General features: G+C 48.9%; 1 protein-coding gene across 1 annotated transcript in view; it reads left to right on the top strand.

Moving 5' to 3' along the window:
• LRCH3 (leucine rich repeats and calponin homology domain containing 3) overlaps positions 1-13,396 on the top strand; it is a 109,434-nt gene that overhangs the window by 61,302 nt on the left and 34,736 nt on the right. The window contains exons 7-10 of the mRNA XM_083364855.1: positions 1,337-1,413; positions 7,854-7,949; positions 10,343-10,394; positions 10,515-10,664. Coding sequence (XP_083220981.1) covers positions 1,337-1,413; positions 7,854-7,949; positions 10,343-10,394; positions 10,515-10,664 — 375 coding nt within the window. The remainder of the gene's footprint in view (positions 1-1,336; positions 1,414-7,853; positions 7,950-10,342; positions 10,395-10,514; positions 10,665-13,396) is intronic.

The following is a 13,396-nucleotide window of genomic DNA, read 5'->3' as shown; positions in this document are numbered from 1 at the left end:
CAGTTGCCAAGCCTCTGAATGTTGATTGCGTGACCGTGAGGATGTTGCAACAGTCGTGCGAAAAGTGATCTTAAGTCACCGTTTTGAGTGCCGTTGTAACTTTGAACGGTCCCTAAGTGAACCGTTGTAAGTGGAGGACTACCTGTATAGAAATTCACTCCTGTTGGAAGGGTTTCTATCTCCAGAAGGCCTTCAGTAATACTCATAGTTGCATCTGTCCATTTACGTCCTCACATTAAGGCAACTGACGAGGGTTGCTCATGACCAGGATAAGTGGCCATTTGTAAACTAGCACAGCTAGTCCTCGACTTACGGGCATTCCTTTAGTGACCATTCATAGTTGCAACGGCATTGAAAAAAGTGACTTACAACCCATAGTCCCAACCATCCCCGGTCATGTGATCACCAGTTGTGTTGTGATTCCTCGCCAGCCAGTGGATCCGGCAGCTGAGTCTGAGGAATCAGATGAGGAGGAGGAGGGGCCTGGAGTGACGTCAGAGGAAGGCTCCGAGGAGCTCCAAGACTTATGGTCGGACCAGGAGCCCAGCCCCTCTACTCGCGCTCAGGCTGAGACACGGCTGTGCTGGGAGCCTGAATTGGACAGTGGTGAAGAGCAGCTGGGACAAATCCAGGATGCACGAAAGCGCCGGCAAGAGAAGCGAGTAGGACAGAGGGATGCAATGGGGCGGCTCCCAAGGCAAAGGAGAAGGCATTAGGAAAGCCACGCCTGGGCTGCATTGTAAAAGGGAAGGTGTGGGAGGTGCTGGTTGCCGAAGGCCGCCATTCGCGCTGAGGATCGAGTTTCTGTGGACTGTGTCTGTTTGCCTTGGATGTTGACACAGGTCTGTGAATAATAAACGGGGTTGTAGTTTTTCTTGCGGTTCCTGCCTGTTTCTTGGAAGACGGATTTCTCCTTGTGAGCAGAAACAGGACTCACGTAGGCTGGGACAGAACCCTTGGCATCACTTAGTGACTGAAGTGATTCAGTTAACAACTGCAGTGCTTTATTTATCGACTGTGGCAAAAGTGCGTAAAATCAGGCACGATTCACTTCACAACCGTCTCGGTTGATGGAAATTCCGGCCCTCAACCTTACGACCCCCCTGTATTTGTTGGGACCTGTATACAGGAAGCCACCCCGATATTCATTCTCCGCTTGCTGATCGTTTTTTTCTTTGCTTCAAATAGCGTAAGCGCATTTTAAACAACATGGCCGGTCGAGACTGACGAAAACGGAAGATTTCATGGGAATCATAGTTTTTCAGGGGGAGCTTTGCAAGTGTTCTTGAATGTTGAGTGTAGTAATCTTTTTTTTTCTTTTTTCCCCTTTGTGAAGGGTTCACCCGTGAAACCTACGAACAACCGAGAGTTTCCGAGGTCGGAAGATGCAAGAAAATACCTCCATCAAAATAGGTGAGAGCTTTGATTTCATAGGAGTTTAAGAAGCTGTGAGGGATAGCTTAAACTTAATATATAACACAGAATTCCCAATTCATTTTTTTTTAAGATAGAAGAGAGCCACTTGTGTGGTGGTTAAGATGCTGGCTTAGAAACCAGGAGACGGTGAGTTCTAGTCCCGCCTTAGGCAGGAAAGCCAGCTGGGTGACTCTAGGCCAATCACCAGGAGACGGTGAGTTCTAGTCCCGCCTTAGGCATGAAAGCTGGCTGGGTGACTTTGGGCCAATCACTAGGAGACGGTGAGTTCTAGTCCCGCCTTACGCAGGAAAGCTGGCTGGGTGACTTTGGGCCAATCACTAGGAGACGGTGAGTTCTAGTCCTGCCTTAGGCATGAAAGCTGGCTGGGTGACTTTGGGCCAATCACCAGGAGACGGTGAGTTCTAGTCCTGCCTTAGGCAGGAAAGATGGCTGGGTGACTTTGGGCCAATCACCAGGAGACGGTGAGTTCTAGTCCTACCTTAGGCAGGAAAGCCGGCTGGGTGACTCTAGGCCAATCACCAGGAGACGGTGAGTTCTAGTCCTGCCTTAGGCATGAAAGTGGGCTAAGTGACTAGGCCAATCACCAGGAGATGGGGAGTTCTAGTCCCGCCTTAGGCATGAAAGTGGGCTGGGTGACTGGGCCAATCACCAGGAGACAGTGAGTTCTAGTCCCACCTTAGGCATGAAAGCCGGCTGGGTGACTTTGGGCCAATCACCAGGAGATGGTGAGTTCTAATCCCACCTTAGGCATGAAAGCTGGCTGGGTGACTTTGGGCCAATCACCAGGAGATGGGGAGTTCTAGTCCCTCCTTAGGCATGAACAGCTGGGTGACTTTGGGCCAATCACCAGGAGACAGTGAGTTCTAGTCCCACCTTAGGCAGTGAGTTCTAGTCCCACCTTAGGCATTAAAACTGGCTGGGTGACTTTGGGCCAGTCATTCTCCCCCAGCCTATCTTAGAGTTATTATTGGGAACGGAGGAGGAGGGAGGCATATTGTGTGTGTTCCCCAACTTGAGTTACTTTTAAAAAAAATAATAACAGTGGAAAATAAATGAATGAATGCCCAAACTGGTGTTACTCAGGAGCAGAATGCTGGGGTCTCACGGTAGGATTCACAATTGCTCATAAAAACTCCTTGTGAAGTTTCCATCTCCTTGTGTTTTGCATCTCTCATCCAGCCTCTTTTCCTGGTGGCTCCAGTTAGAAGTGTAGATACATATGAAAGCCGGCTACTTATTTAGAACAGGGCTCTTCAAACGTGGCCCTTTTGTGACTTGTGGACTTCAACTCCCAGGATTCCTCAGCCAGGCACACGTGCCACGCTGGCTAAGGAATTCTGGAGTTGAAGTCCGCAAGTCGTGAAGGGGCCATAGTTCCCCCACCCTGGCTGAGGAATTCTGGGAGTTGAAGTCTTCAAATCGTGAAGGGGCCATAGTTCCCCCACCCTGGCTGAGGAATTCTGGGAGTTGAAGTCCACGAGTCGTGAAGGGGCCATAGTTCCTCTGCGCTGGCTGAGGAATTCTGGGAGTTGAAGTCTGCAAATCGTGAAGGGGCCATAGTTCCCCCACGCTGGCTGAGGAATTCTGGGAGTTGAAGTCCGCGAGTCGTGAAGGGGCCATAGTTCCCCCGCCCTGGCTGAGGAATTCTGGGAGTTGGTCCACAAGTCATGAAGGGGCCATAGTTCCCCCACGCTGGCTGAGGAATTCTGGGAGTTGAAGTCCGCAAGTCGTGAAGGGGCCATAGTTCCCTCACCCTGGCTGAGGAATTCTGGGAGTTGAAGTCCACAAGTCTTAAAAGTTGCTAAGGTTGGAGGCCCCCTGCTATGAAGCACTGTGGAGCGGGTGTAAAAGTCCAAGCCTGGGGTTTTCAAACGTGGCCCTTTTATGACTTCTGGACTTCAACTCCCAGAATTCCTCAGCCAGGCATGCTGGCTGAGGAATTCTGGGAGTTGAAGTCCACAAGTCACGAAGGGGCCAATTTTGAAGACCCCCTGGTCTAAGTGCTATTGCTAAGAGAAGCTGCTGGAGGGGAAAAAAAAAAGAAAGAAAGAAAGAAAAGATACGTGCATGGTCCACGTCGTCCAAGCCGACGGTGGTTTGCTTCTGACCGTCGGAAAAACGGGGAGTGTTTTGTCCGCAACAGATGCCATTGCTACAGCCTGACCACCTGAGGGGGGGCCGTCGTCTTTATTTTTGAGGCAGAAATAGAAAGATTTCCTCATCCAGCTACAGGGATGCCTCCTGCTTCTCCATATATGGCAGGTTTTTACTGCGCTCGGAGTTTTCCACGGTGACCGCCAGCGTATCCAACAGCCTTCGGGAGGGGGAGAAGCGGCCTTGCTAAGTGGGCTTTGAGAAGTGTTTCTTCAGCCTGCTGGAACAGAAAGTGCGATTTTAATGCAATCTCAGTCCCTCTGGACTCTCCTTGGAATGTTTGCTTTAAGATGGGGAGGATCCTGTCCTCGCTGCACCTGATCCAGAGGCGGCAGAGGTTGCCAAAGGCTCAGGGAGGCACTTAAGCCAGGGTGGAAAGGTTTTTAAGGACCTGGCCAAAGATGGTAACGAACGGTGAGAGATCCTGACCCGGCATCTCGAGATGCTTAAATTAGAACGAGCCAATGGGTGGGAGGCTAAAATGGCTTCTGGTTCAGAGCCTGCATTGGGGCGTCTGTGTAAAAATAGATCAGGTCAGCCAAGGCTGGATTTTTTTTTTAAAAAAAGGTTTCTTCATCTTGTAAGGTTTTCCACTTAGCCTCACCGTTGTCCCAGCGGTACTCGGGAATTTGAAAAGGGCCGAAAGAAACGCCTGAGCCGAGGTTTCCGCAAGCCAACCACTTTTATTTTGATCAAAATAAGAGTTGGGTGACACTTTCCCCCCCCCCCCCCAAAACTCTCTTCGTGGCTGGTAGAGAGATGAAGACAACAACCCGGAAAGATGTCTTCCACCTTTTATACCTTTCCAGAAGAAAAAAAGTTCAGGTCCCGGTACCAGGTACAAAATAGCACACAAAAAATAATAATTCCTAGATGATGACTCATACACAACAACGCAGGCTCCATCCGTAACTCCGTTTCCCCCTCCCCTTACCGTGCTCTTTTCATGTAAGCAATCACCTGTACCTAAAGCATGAAACATTTGCTTTTATATAACTAATTTCCCAATATAAAGCACCTATAAAGCTGCTTGCAGCACTTTGGCGGGTCAAATCCCGAGCGCTGCGTAGCAGAGTGAGCGCCTGTTACTCGTCCCAGCTTCTGCCAACCTAGCAGTTCGAAAGCACGTAAAAAAATGCAAGTAGAAAAACAGGGAACGCTCCGGTGGGAAGGTAACAGCGTTCCGTGCCCCTTTGGCGTCTAGTCATGCCGGCCACGTGACCACGGAGACGTCCTCGGACAAGCGCTGGCTCTTCGGCTTTGAAACGGAGATGAGCACCGGCCCCTAGAGTCGGAAACGACTAGCAACGCACGTGCGGGGGAACCTTTACCTTTATATATATAGCAAAGTATCACTACTAATATCATTACTAATATTTATTTATTATTTATTTATTATTTAAACTTATTTAAGCTTAAGCATAACAAAATCCCTTCACTCCTTCATGTAAACATTCATGTAGTGACCATTCAGAGTTACAAACAGCAGTGAAAAAAGTGACGCTGTTTTCACACTTGTTGCGGCATCCCCCTAGTCCCATAATCAAAACCCAGACACTTGGCAACTGCCTCATATTTATGACGGTCGCCGTGTCCCAGGGTCATGTGATCGACAAGCGAAATCAGTGGGGGAAGAGCCAGATCCGTTCAAGCAACCCATGCTGCTAACTTCACAATTGCAGCGGTTCACTTAACGGCGGCAGGGAGGGTCCTAAAGTGCGGCAAACCTCACTTAACAGCTGTCTTCCTTAACAGTGGAAACTTTGCGATCAATTCGTGGGTCGTACGTCGAGGACTATTCTGTCCTTTCTTTCTCGTTTTCCAGACCCTGATAGCCCGGCACTCGCTAAATCATAGTAGCTAAGGGGAAGAGGAAAAAAATGGATTAAAAAGGGAGTCACGAATGCTGTGAGAACTTAACAAAATGGGAAGGCCTCTTGTGTAAATGGTACAGTGAAAGAAGCATTTGCCCTCCCTAGATGTGACTTGCTAATGGGATACCACTCGCTTAGTATCCTTGTAAAGGCTGCGTCCAATTGGACGGACGCTGTTAATGGCTCCCTTACAGGAAGGAGAAAGTAGCAAGACTCAATACCAGATCTGCAGGTTGATAAATTGGTTTACAGAGGCCTGGGAATGTGTTACACTGTTAAGGCAGAGGTCTTCAAACTGGGCCCTTTTATGACTTGTGGACTTCAACTCCCAGAATTCCTCAGCCTGCGTGCCATGCTGGCTGAGGAATTCTGGGAGTTGAAGTCCACAAGTCATGAAGGGGCCATAGTTCCCCCACGCTGGCTGAGGAATTCTGGGAGTTCAAGTCTGCAAGTCATGAAGGGGCCATAGTTCCCCTACGCTGGCTGAGGAATTCTGGGAGTTGAAGTCCGCAAGTCATGAAGGGGCCATAGTTCCCCCACGCTGGCTGAGGAATTCTGGGAGTTGAAATCCGCGAGTCGTGAAGAGGCCATAATTCCCCCATGCTGGCTGAGGAATTCTGGGAGTTGAAGTCCGCGAGTCATGAAGGGGCCATAGTTCCCCCACGCTAGCTGAGGAATTCTGGGAGTTGAAGTCCGCAAGTCATGAAGGGGCCATAGTTCCCCCACGCTGGCTGAGGAATTCTGGGAGTTGAAGTCCGCAAGTCATGAAGGGGCCATAGTTCCCCCACGCTGGCTGAGGAATTCTGGGAGTTGAAGTCCGCGAGTCATGAAGAGGCCTTAGTTCCCCCACGCTGGCTGAGGAATTCTGGGAGTTGAAGTCTGTGAGTCATGAAGAGGCCATAGTTCCCCCACACTGGCTGTGGAATTCTGGGAGTTGAAGTCTGTGAGTCGTGAAGAGGCCAAGTTTGAAGACCCCTATGTTCAGGTCTGCAGTGTAAATGATCCAAGTCTAAACAGTTGTGTTTTACAAGGACAATGACTGTGATGGTTGCAAGGTTTTTTTTAAAAAAAAACATAGAGGCTATTTGACATGCAAAGTCAGTGCGGATTAAAAAAAAGCATTAAAAAGGCTAAAACAAACGAAGAACGTTTGCAGACATTGGGTGTGTCTAATCTAGTGAAAATAAGGAATAGGGGTGACACGATAGCAGGGGTCCATGTATTTATGGCGGTTTGTCAAAAACAGGCACTTCCATTTTTCGGAAAAACCACGCCCATAGCGAATTGTTGGTTTGTTTCACAACTGCGACATTGGCTTAATGTCCTGGGGTTGTTTACTTCAATGCAGCCTTATTTGTTTAACCAGTCCTGCCAAAACCGTTGTAAAATGGGCTTGGTCACGTGCCGCTGGGGCAGGCTCCCTTATAGTTGTATGGCGAGGAATCCCTGCGAAGTATATTTTAGCTACATTTCCTTTTGGTCATATCTCAAACCTTGCATTTCTTTGGCTTTCCTACTCCTTAATCCAGGGCTTTTCAACCAGTGGTACGGGTACCACCTGTGGTACATTGGCACCTGGCAGGTGGTACGCGACCCTCCTGGAAAAGTGGTAGCGGGAGAAGGGAAAGAGCTGAACCGGTCGCAGCATCGCACAAGCCTGAGCGAGAGACGGCTGGAGCTGCAGGGCTGTCGGGGCTCAGCGGAAGCGCCAGGATCAGTGCCCGGTTCCAGCTGGAGCTCGGCGTTGATCCTGGGACTTCTGCTGAGCCCAGAAGAAGCGCCGATCAGCTGGAATGTTGCAGCATCTCCAGGGTCTTCTGATTTACATTCAGACGCTTGGCAACTGATTCATATTTATGATGTTGCAGCATCTCCAGACTCTTGTGATTTACATTCAGATGCTTGGCAACTGATTCCTATTTATGACGGTCACAGTGTCCCAGGGTCATGTGAAGGGACCAAAACCTGCTGCAACCCCTTAGCAGATGGGGGCGGGAATAAAAACCAAACACCTCCCCCACACACACACACCCGCTGCCGATCCTCAACAGAAATGCTCATAACAATGAAAACCTCGGACAGGAGGAAGAGCGCCACCAGGTGGGCAGGCAGGTGTCTTGCTCGGCTGTGGCTCGGAGGGAACTTTTTTCAGTGCTATTGTAACTTCAGTCACTAAACGAACTGTTGTAAGGCGAGGACTACCTGTACTTCATCACTTTTTCCTTTTTTTTCCTTTTTTTTTTGGTCTTCAAGTTTTTGACAACTTGCTAGGGGACTGGTGCTACTCGGATGTTGCCATATCTCATAAAAGTGGCACAATGGGTGAAAAGGTTGAAAAGCCCTGCCTTAGTCCACCATCTTCTATTTGCTGTATTTATGTGTTTGCAGAGATGCAGAGGAATTAAAACGACCCAAAAGTCTGAGTTTAATGCAAGATAGGGAACGACAGCAAGGATTAAGGAGCTTTGTAGATCGGGCAGAAAGGTAAGGATTGGAAGGGGGAAAATATCCTTTGCTAAATAAAGTACAAAACACCATGTTAGAGAGGCTTTTCTTAAAAATAATAATAATAATAATACTTTCAATAACTTTATGATCTGCCCAGAGCTCAAGGCATCCTAAATAAAGCAGTTTTGGGATGCTAACTGGATTCATACAAATTTCTGCACAGTGCTGTGTAGCGTGCGGTGAATCATTTTTCATTCATTCATTGGATTTTGTTTATCCTGCCTTTGATTATTTTATAGACAACACAAGGCAGGAAACGGAATATTCCTTCCTCTTCCTGTTTCCCCCCCCAACAACAATCCTGTGAGGTGGGTCGGGCTGAGAGAAATTGATTGTCCCAAAGTTACCCAGCTGGTTTTTATGGCTAAGGCGGGACTAGAACTCACCGTCTCCTGGCGATTGGCCCAAAGTCACCTAGCCTGCTTTCATGCCCAAGGTGGGACTAGAACTCACCATCTCCTGGTGATTGGCCCAAAGTCACCCAGTCAGCTTTCATACCTAAGGCGGGACTAGAACTCACCATCTCCTGGCGATTGGCCCAAAGTCACCTAGCCCGCTTTCATGGCTAAGGCGGGACTAGAACTCACCATCTCCTGGGGATTGACCCAAAGTCACCTAGCCCGCTTTCATGGCTAAGGCGGGACTAGAACTCACCATCTCCTGCGGATTGACCCAAAGTCACCTAGCCCGCTTTCATGGCTAAGGCGGGACTAGAACTCACCATCTCCTGGGGATTGACCCAAAGTCACCTAGCCCGCTTTCATGGCTAAGGCGGGACTAGAACTCACCATCTCCTGCGGATTGACCCAAAGTCACCTAGCCCGCTTTCATGTCTAAGGCGGGACTAGAACTCACCATCTCCTGCGGATTGACCCAAAGTCACCTAGCCCGCTTTCATGGCTAAGGCGGGACTAGAACTCACCATCTCCTGGGGATTGACCCAAAGTCACCTAGCCCGCTTTCATGGCTAAGGCGGGACTAGAACTCACCATCTCCTGCGGATTGACCCAAAGTCACCTAGCCCGCTTTCATGGCTAAGGCGGGACTAGAACTCATTGTCTCCTGGTGATTGGCCCAAAGTCACCTAGCCCACTTTCATGGCTAAGGTGGGACTGGAACTCACCATCTCCTGGCGATTGGCCCAAAGTCACCTAGCCCGCTTTCATGGCTAAGGCGGGACTAGAACTCACCATCTCCTGGGGATTGACCCAAAGTCACCTAGCCCGCTTTCATGGCTAAGGCGGGACTAGAACTCACCATCTCCTGCGGATTGACCCAAAGTCACCTAGCCCGCTTTCATGGCTAAGGCGGGACTAGAACTCACCATCTCCTGGGGATTGACCCAAAGTCACCTAGCCCGCTTTCATGGCTAAGGCGGGACTAGAACTCACCATCTCCTGCGGATTGACCCAAAGTCACCTAGCCCGCTTTCATGTCTAAGGCGGGACTAGAACTCACCATCTCCTGCGGATTGACCCAAAGTCACCTAGCCCGCTTTCATGGCTAAGGCGGGACTAGAACTCACCATCTCCTGGGGATTGACCCAAAGTCACCTAGCCCGCTTTCATGGCTAAGGCGGGACTAGAACTCACCATCTCCTGCGGATTGACCCAAAGTCACCTAGCCCGCTTTCATGGCTAAGGCGGGACTAGAACTCATTGTCTCCTGGTGATTGGCCCAAAGTCACCTAGCCCACTTTCATGGCTAAGGTGGGACTGGAACTCACCGTCTCCTGGGGATTGGCCCAAAGTCACCCAGCCTGCTTTCATGGCTAAGGCGGGACTAGAACTCACCATCTCCTGGGGATTGACCCAAAGTCACCTAGCCCTCTTTCATGGCTAAGGCGGGACTAGAACTCACCATCTCCTGCGGATTGACCCAAAGTCACCTAGCCCGCTTTCATGGCTAAGGCGGGACTAGAACTCATTGTCTCCTGGTGATTGGCCCAAAGTCACCTAGCCCACTTTCATGGCTAAGGTGGGACTGGAACTCACCGTCTCCTGGGGATTGGCCCAAAGTCACCTAGCCCACTTTCATGGCTAAGGCGGGACTGGAACTCACCGTCTCCTGGGGATTGGCCCAAAGTCACCCAGCCTGCTTTCATGGCTAAGGCGGGACTAGAACTCACCATCTCCTGGTAATTGGCCCCGAGTCATTCTGCTGGCTTCCATGGCTAAGGCGGGACTAGAACTCTCCGTCTCCTGGTTTCGAGACCAGTAGCTTCACCACTACACTCAGTGGAGTGTGCAAGCTGAAGTCCCTGTGAGCATAGCATAAATGCTCCGGTCTGTGGAGCATCTGGCACAACTTAAAAGAGTTACAACGCCCTTCATTTCTCCTGTCCCGGCTAAATTTCTCTCTTCCTGCAGGGGTTGCCGAGACTCTGCTGCCCTCGGGCCATTGTCCTGCGCTTACAGTCAGGTAACTGGTGCTTGACGGATTTTCTTTCCCATTTAACCTGTTGCCAACTTCCGAAGGAAGCGGCTTGTGGCTTTTCTGTCAGTGCATTGTCCCCCTGTGTCTCTCTTTCCCCCCCCCCAGACCGTTCCCACGGAGGCTGACCCACCCAAACGGCGCGAGCCTTTCACGGAGTGGACGCGGAGGGACGCGCAGCTGGCGGCCCTCCATTATGAGGAGGAGAAGAGGAAGACGAAACAGATTCAGAAGGAAGCGGTTCTCGATTTTGTCAAAGTAAGGAACTTCTCAAGCCTCTCTCCCCCCCCCCCCCCCCGATTAAGCTCTGCCTCTTAGCACTGACGACGTCCCCGAGTTGGATAATGGAAGGTCTGCAAGGAAACCACCCTGCTCAGAGAGCACCAAGGACCCCACACTTCTTTTACTGCCTCCTCTTCCTCCTCCTCCTCTTCCTCCGCAAATCCTTTCCATTCTAGCGCTGATGACGTTACCTAGTTGGGTAAACCATGTCCCAAGTCCTTAACTTTTCAGTAGCAGGGCTAACCCACTGGCCATGTAGTAGGAGTGAATTTTTTTGGAAATACAATTGGGTATGAGAGATCAGGAACAACTACTACTACTACATCATCATCATCATCATCATGTTGGGAGGGATTTTGGAGGTCATCTAGTCCAACCCCCTCCCGCTCAGGCAGGAAACCCGATGCCATTTCAGAGAAATGTTGGAGCATTCACAGGTTCTGGAGGCAGGTGGTTCCACTGATTCATTGTCCCCACTGTCAGGAAATTCCTCCTTAGTTCCAGGTTGCTTCTCTCCTTGACTAGTTTCCATCCGTTGCTTCTTGTCCTGCCTTCGGGCGCTTTGGAGAAGAGCTTGACTCCCTCTTCTTTGGGGCAGCCCCTGAGATATTGGAAGACTGCTATCCTGTCCCCCCTCGTCCTTCTCTTCATTAAACTATACATACCCAGTTCCAGCAACCGTTCCTTATATCTTTTAGCCTCCAGTGCCCTAATCATCTTTGTTGCTCTTTTTTACATCGTGGTGACCAAAACCACATGGACATCACCAGACGGTCAACACAGAAATCAGATTGACTATATGCTCTGCAGCCAAAGATGGAGAAGCTCTATACAGTCAGTAAAAACAAGACCAGGATCTGACTGTGGCTCAGACCATAAGCTTCTTGTTGCAAAGTTTAGGCTTAAATTAAAGAAAGTAGGGAAAAGCGCTAGGCCAGTCAGGTATGAATTAAATCATATCCCTGTTGAATATACAATAGAGGTGACAAATAGATTTAAAGAATTAGATCTGATAGACAGAGTGCCTGAAGAACTATGGACAGAGGTTCGCAACATTGTACAACAGGTAGCAACCAAAACCATCCCAAAGAAAAAGAAATGCAAGAAAGCAAAATGGCTGTCTGAGGAAGCTTTGCAAATAGCTGAGGAAAGGAGGGAAGCAAAAGGCAAGGGAGAAAAAGAAAGATACGCCCAATTAAATGCAGAATTCCAAAGAATAGCTAGAAGAGATAAGAATGCCTTCTTAAATGAACAATGCAAAGAAATAGAAGAAAACAATAGAATAGGGAGGACCAGAGATCTTTTCAAGAAAATTGGAGAGATGAAGGGAACGTTTCATGCAAAAATGGGCATGATAAAGGACCAAAATGGCAGGGACCTAACAGAGGCAGAAGAGATTAAGAAGAGGTGGCAAAATTACACAGAAGAACTATACAAGAATGAGCTTAACGTCCCTGATAATCACAATGAGGTGGTCACTGACCTCGAGCCAGACATCCTGGAATGTGAAGTGAAGTGGGCCTTAGAAAAGCTGAGCAACAACAAAGCTAGTGGAGGTGACAGTATTCCAGCTGAGCTATTCAAAATCTTAAAAGACGATGCAGTAAAAGTGCTACACTCAATTTGCCAGCAAATTTGGAAAACTCAACAGTGGCCACAGGACTGGAAAAGATCAGTTTACATTCCAATTCCAAAGAAAGGCAGTGCCAAAGAATGTTCAAACTATCGCACCATTGCACTCATTTCTCATGCTAGTAAAGTTATGCTTAAAATTCTACAAGCTAGACTCCAGCAGTATGTGGATCGAGAACTACCAGAAGTACAGGCAGGATTTCGAAGAGGCAGAGGAACTAGAGATCAAATTGCTAACATACGCTGGATCATGGAGAAAGCTAGAGAGTTCCAGAAAAACATCTACTTCTGCTTCATTGACTATGCTAAAGCCTTTGATTGTGTGGATCATAACAAACTGTGGCAAGTCCTTAAAGAGATGGGCATACCAGACCATCTTATTTGTCTCTTGAGAAACCTATATGTGGGCCAAGAAGCAACAGTGAGAACTGGACACGGAACCACTGATTGGTTCAAAATTGGGAAAGGAGTCCGACAAGGCTGTATACTGTCGCCTTGCCTATTTATCTTATATGCAGAGCACATCATGAGAAAGGCAGGGCTAGATGAATCAAAAGTTGGAATTAAGATTGCCGGAAGAAACATCAACAACCTAAGATATGCAGATGATACCACTCTAATGGCAGAAAGTGAAGAGGAACTAAAGAGCCTCTTGTTGCGAGTGAAGAAGGAGAGTGCAAAACTTGGGTTGAAACTAAACATTAAGAAAACCAAGATCATGGCATCCGGCCCTCTCAATTCCTGGCAAATAGATGGGGAAGAAATGGAGGTAGTGACAGATTTTATTTTCCTGGGCTCCAAGATCACTGCAGATGGGGACTGTAGCCAAGAAATTAAAAGACGCTTGCTCCTGGGGAGGAAAGCCATGGCAAATCTAGACAGCACACTAAAAAGCAGAGACGTCACCCTGTCAACAAAAGTGCGTATAGTCAAGGCTATGGTCTTCCCAGTAGCAATGTATGGCAGTGAAAGCTGGACCATAAGAAAGGCTGAGCGCCAAAGAATTGATGCCTTTGAACTATGGTGCTGGAGAAGACTCCTGCGAGTCCCTTGGACTGCAGAGCGATCAAACCGGT

Source organism: Vipera ursinii (genome assembly GCF_947247035.1).
Source record: "Vipera ursinii genome assembly, chromosome: 5".
NCBI classification, from domain to species: Eukaryota; Metazoa; Chordata; class Lepidosauria; order Squamata; family Viperidae; genus Vipera; species Vipera ursinii.
The sequence above is the reverse complement of the archived record's forward strand: the minus strand, read 5'-3'. Positions and strand labels throughout refer to the sequence as shown.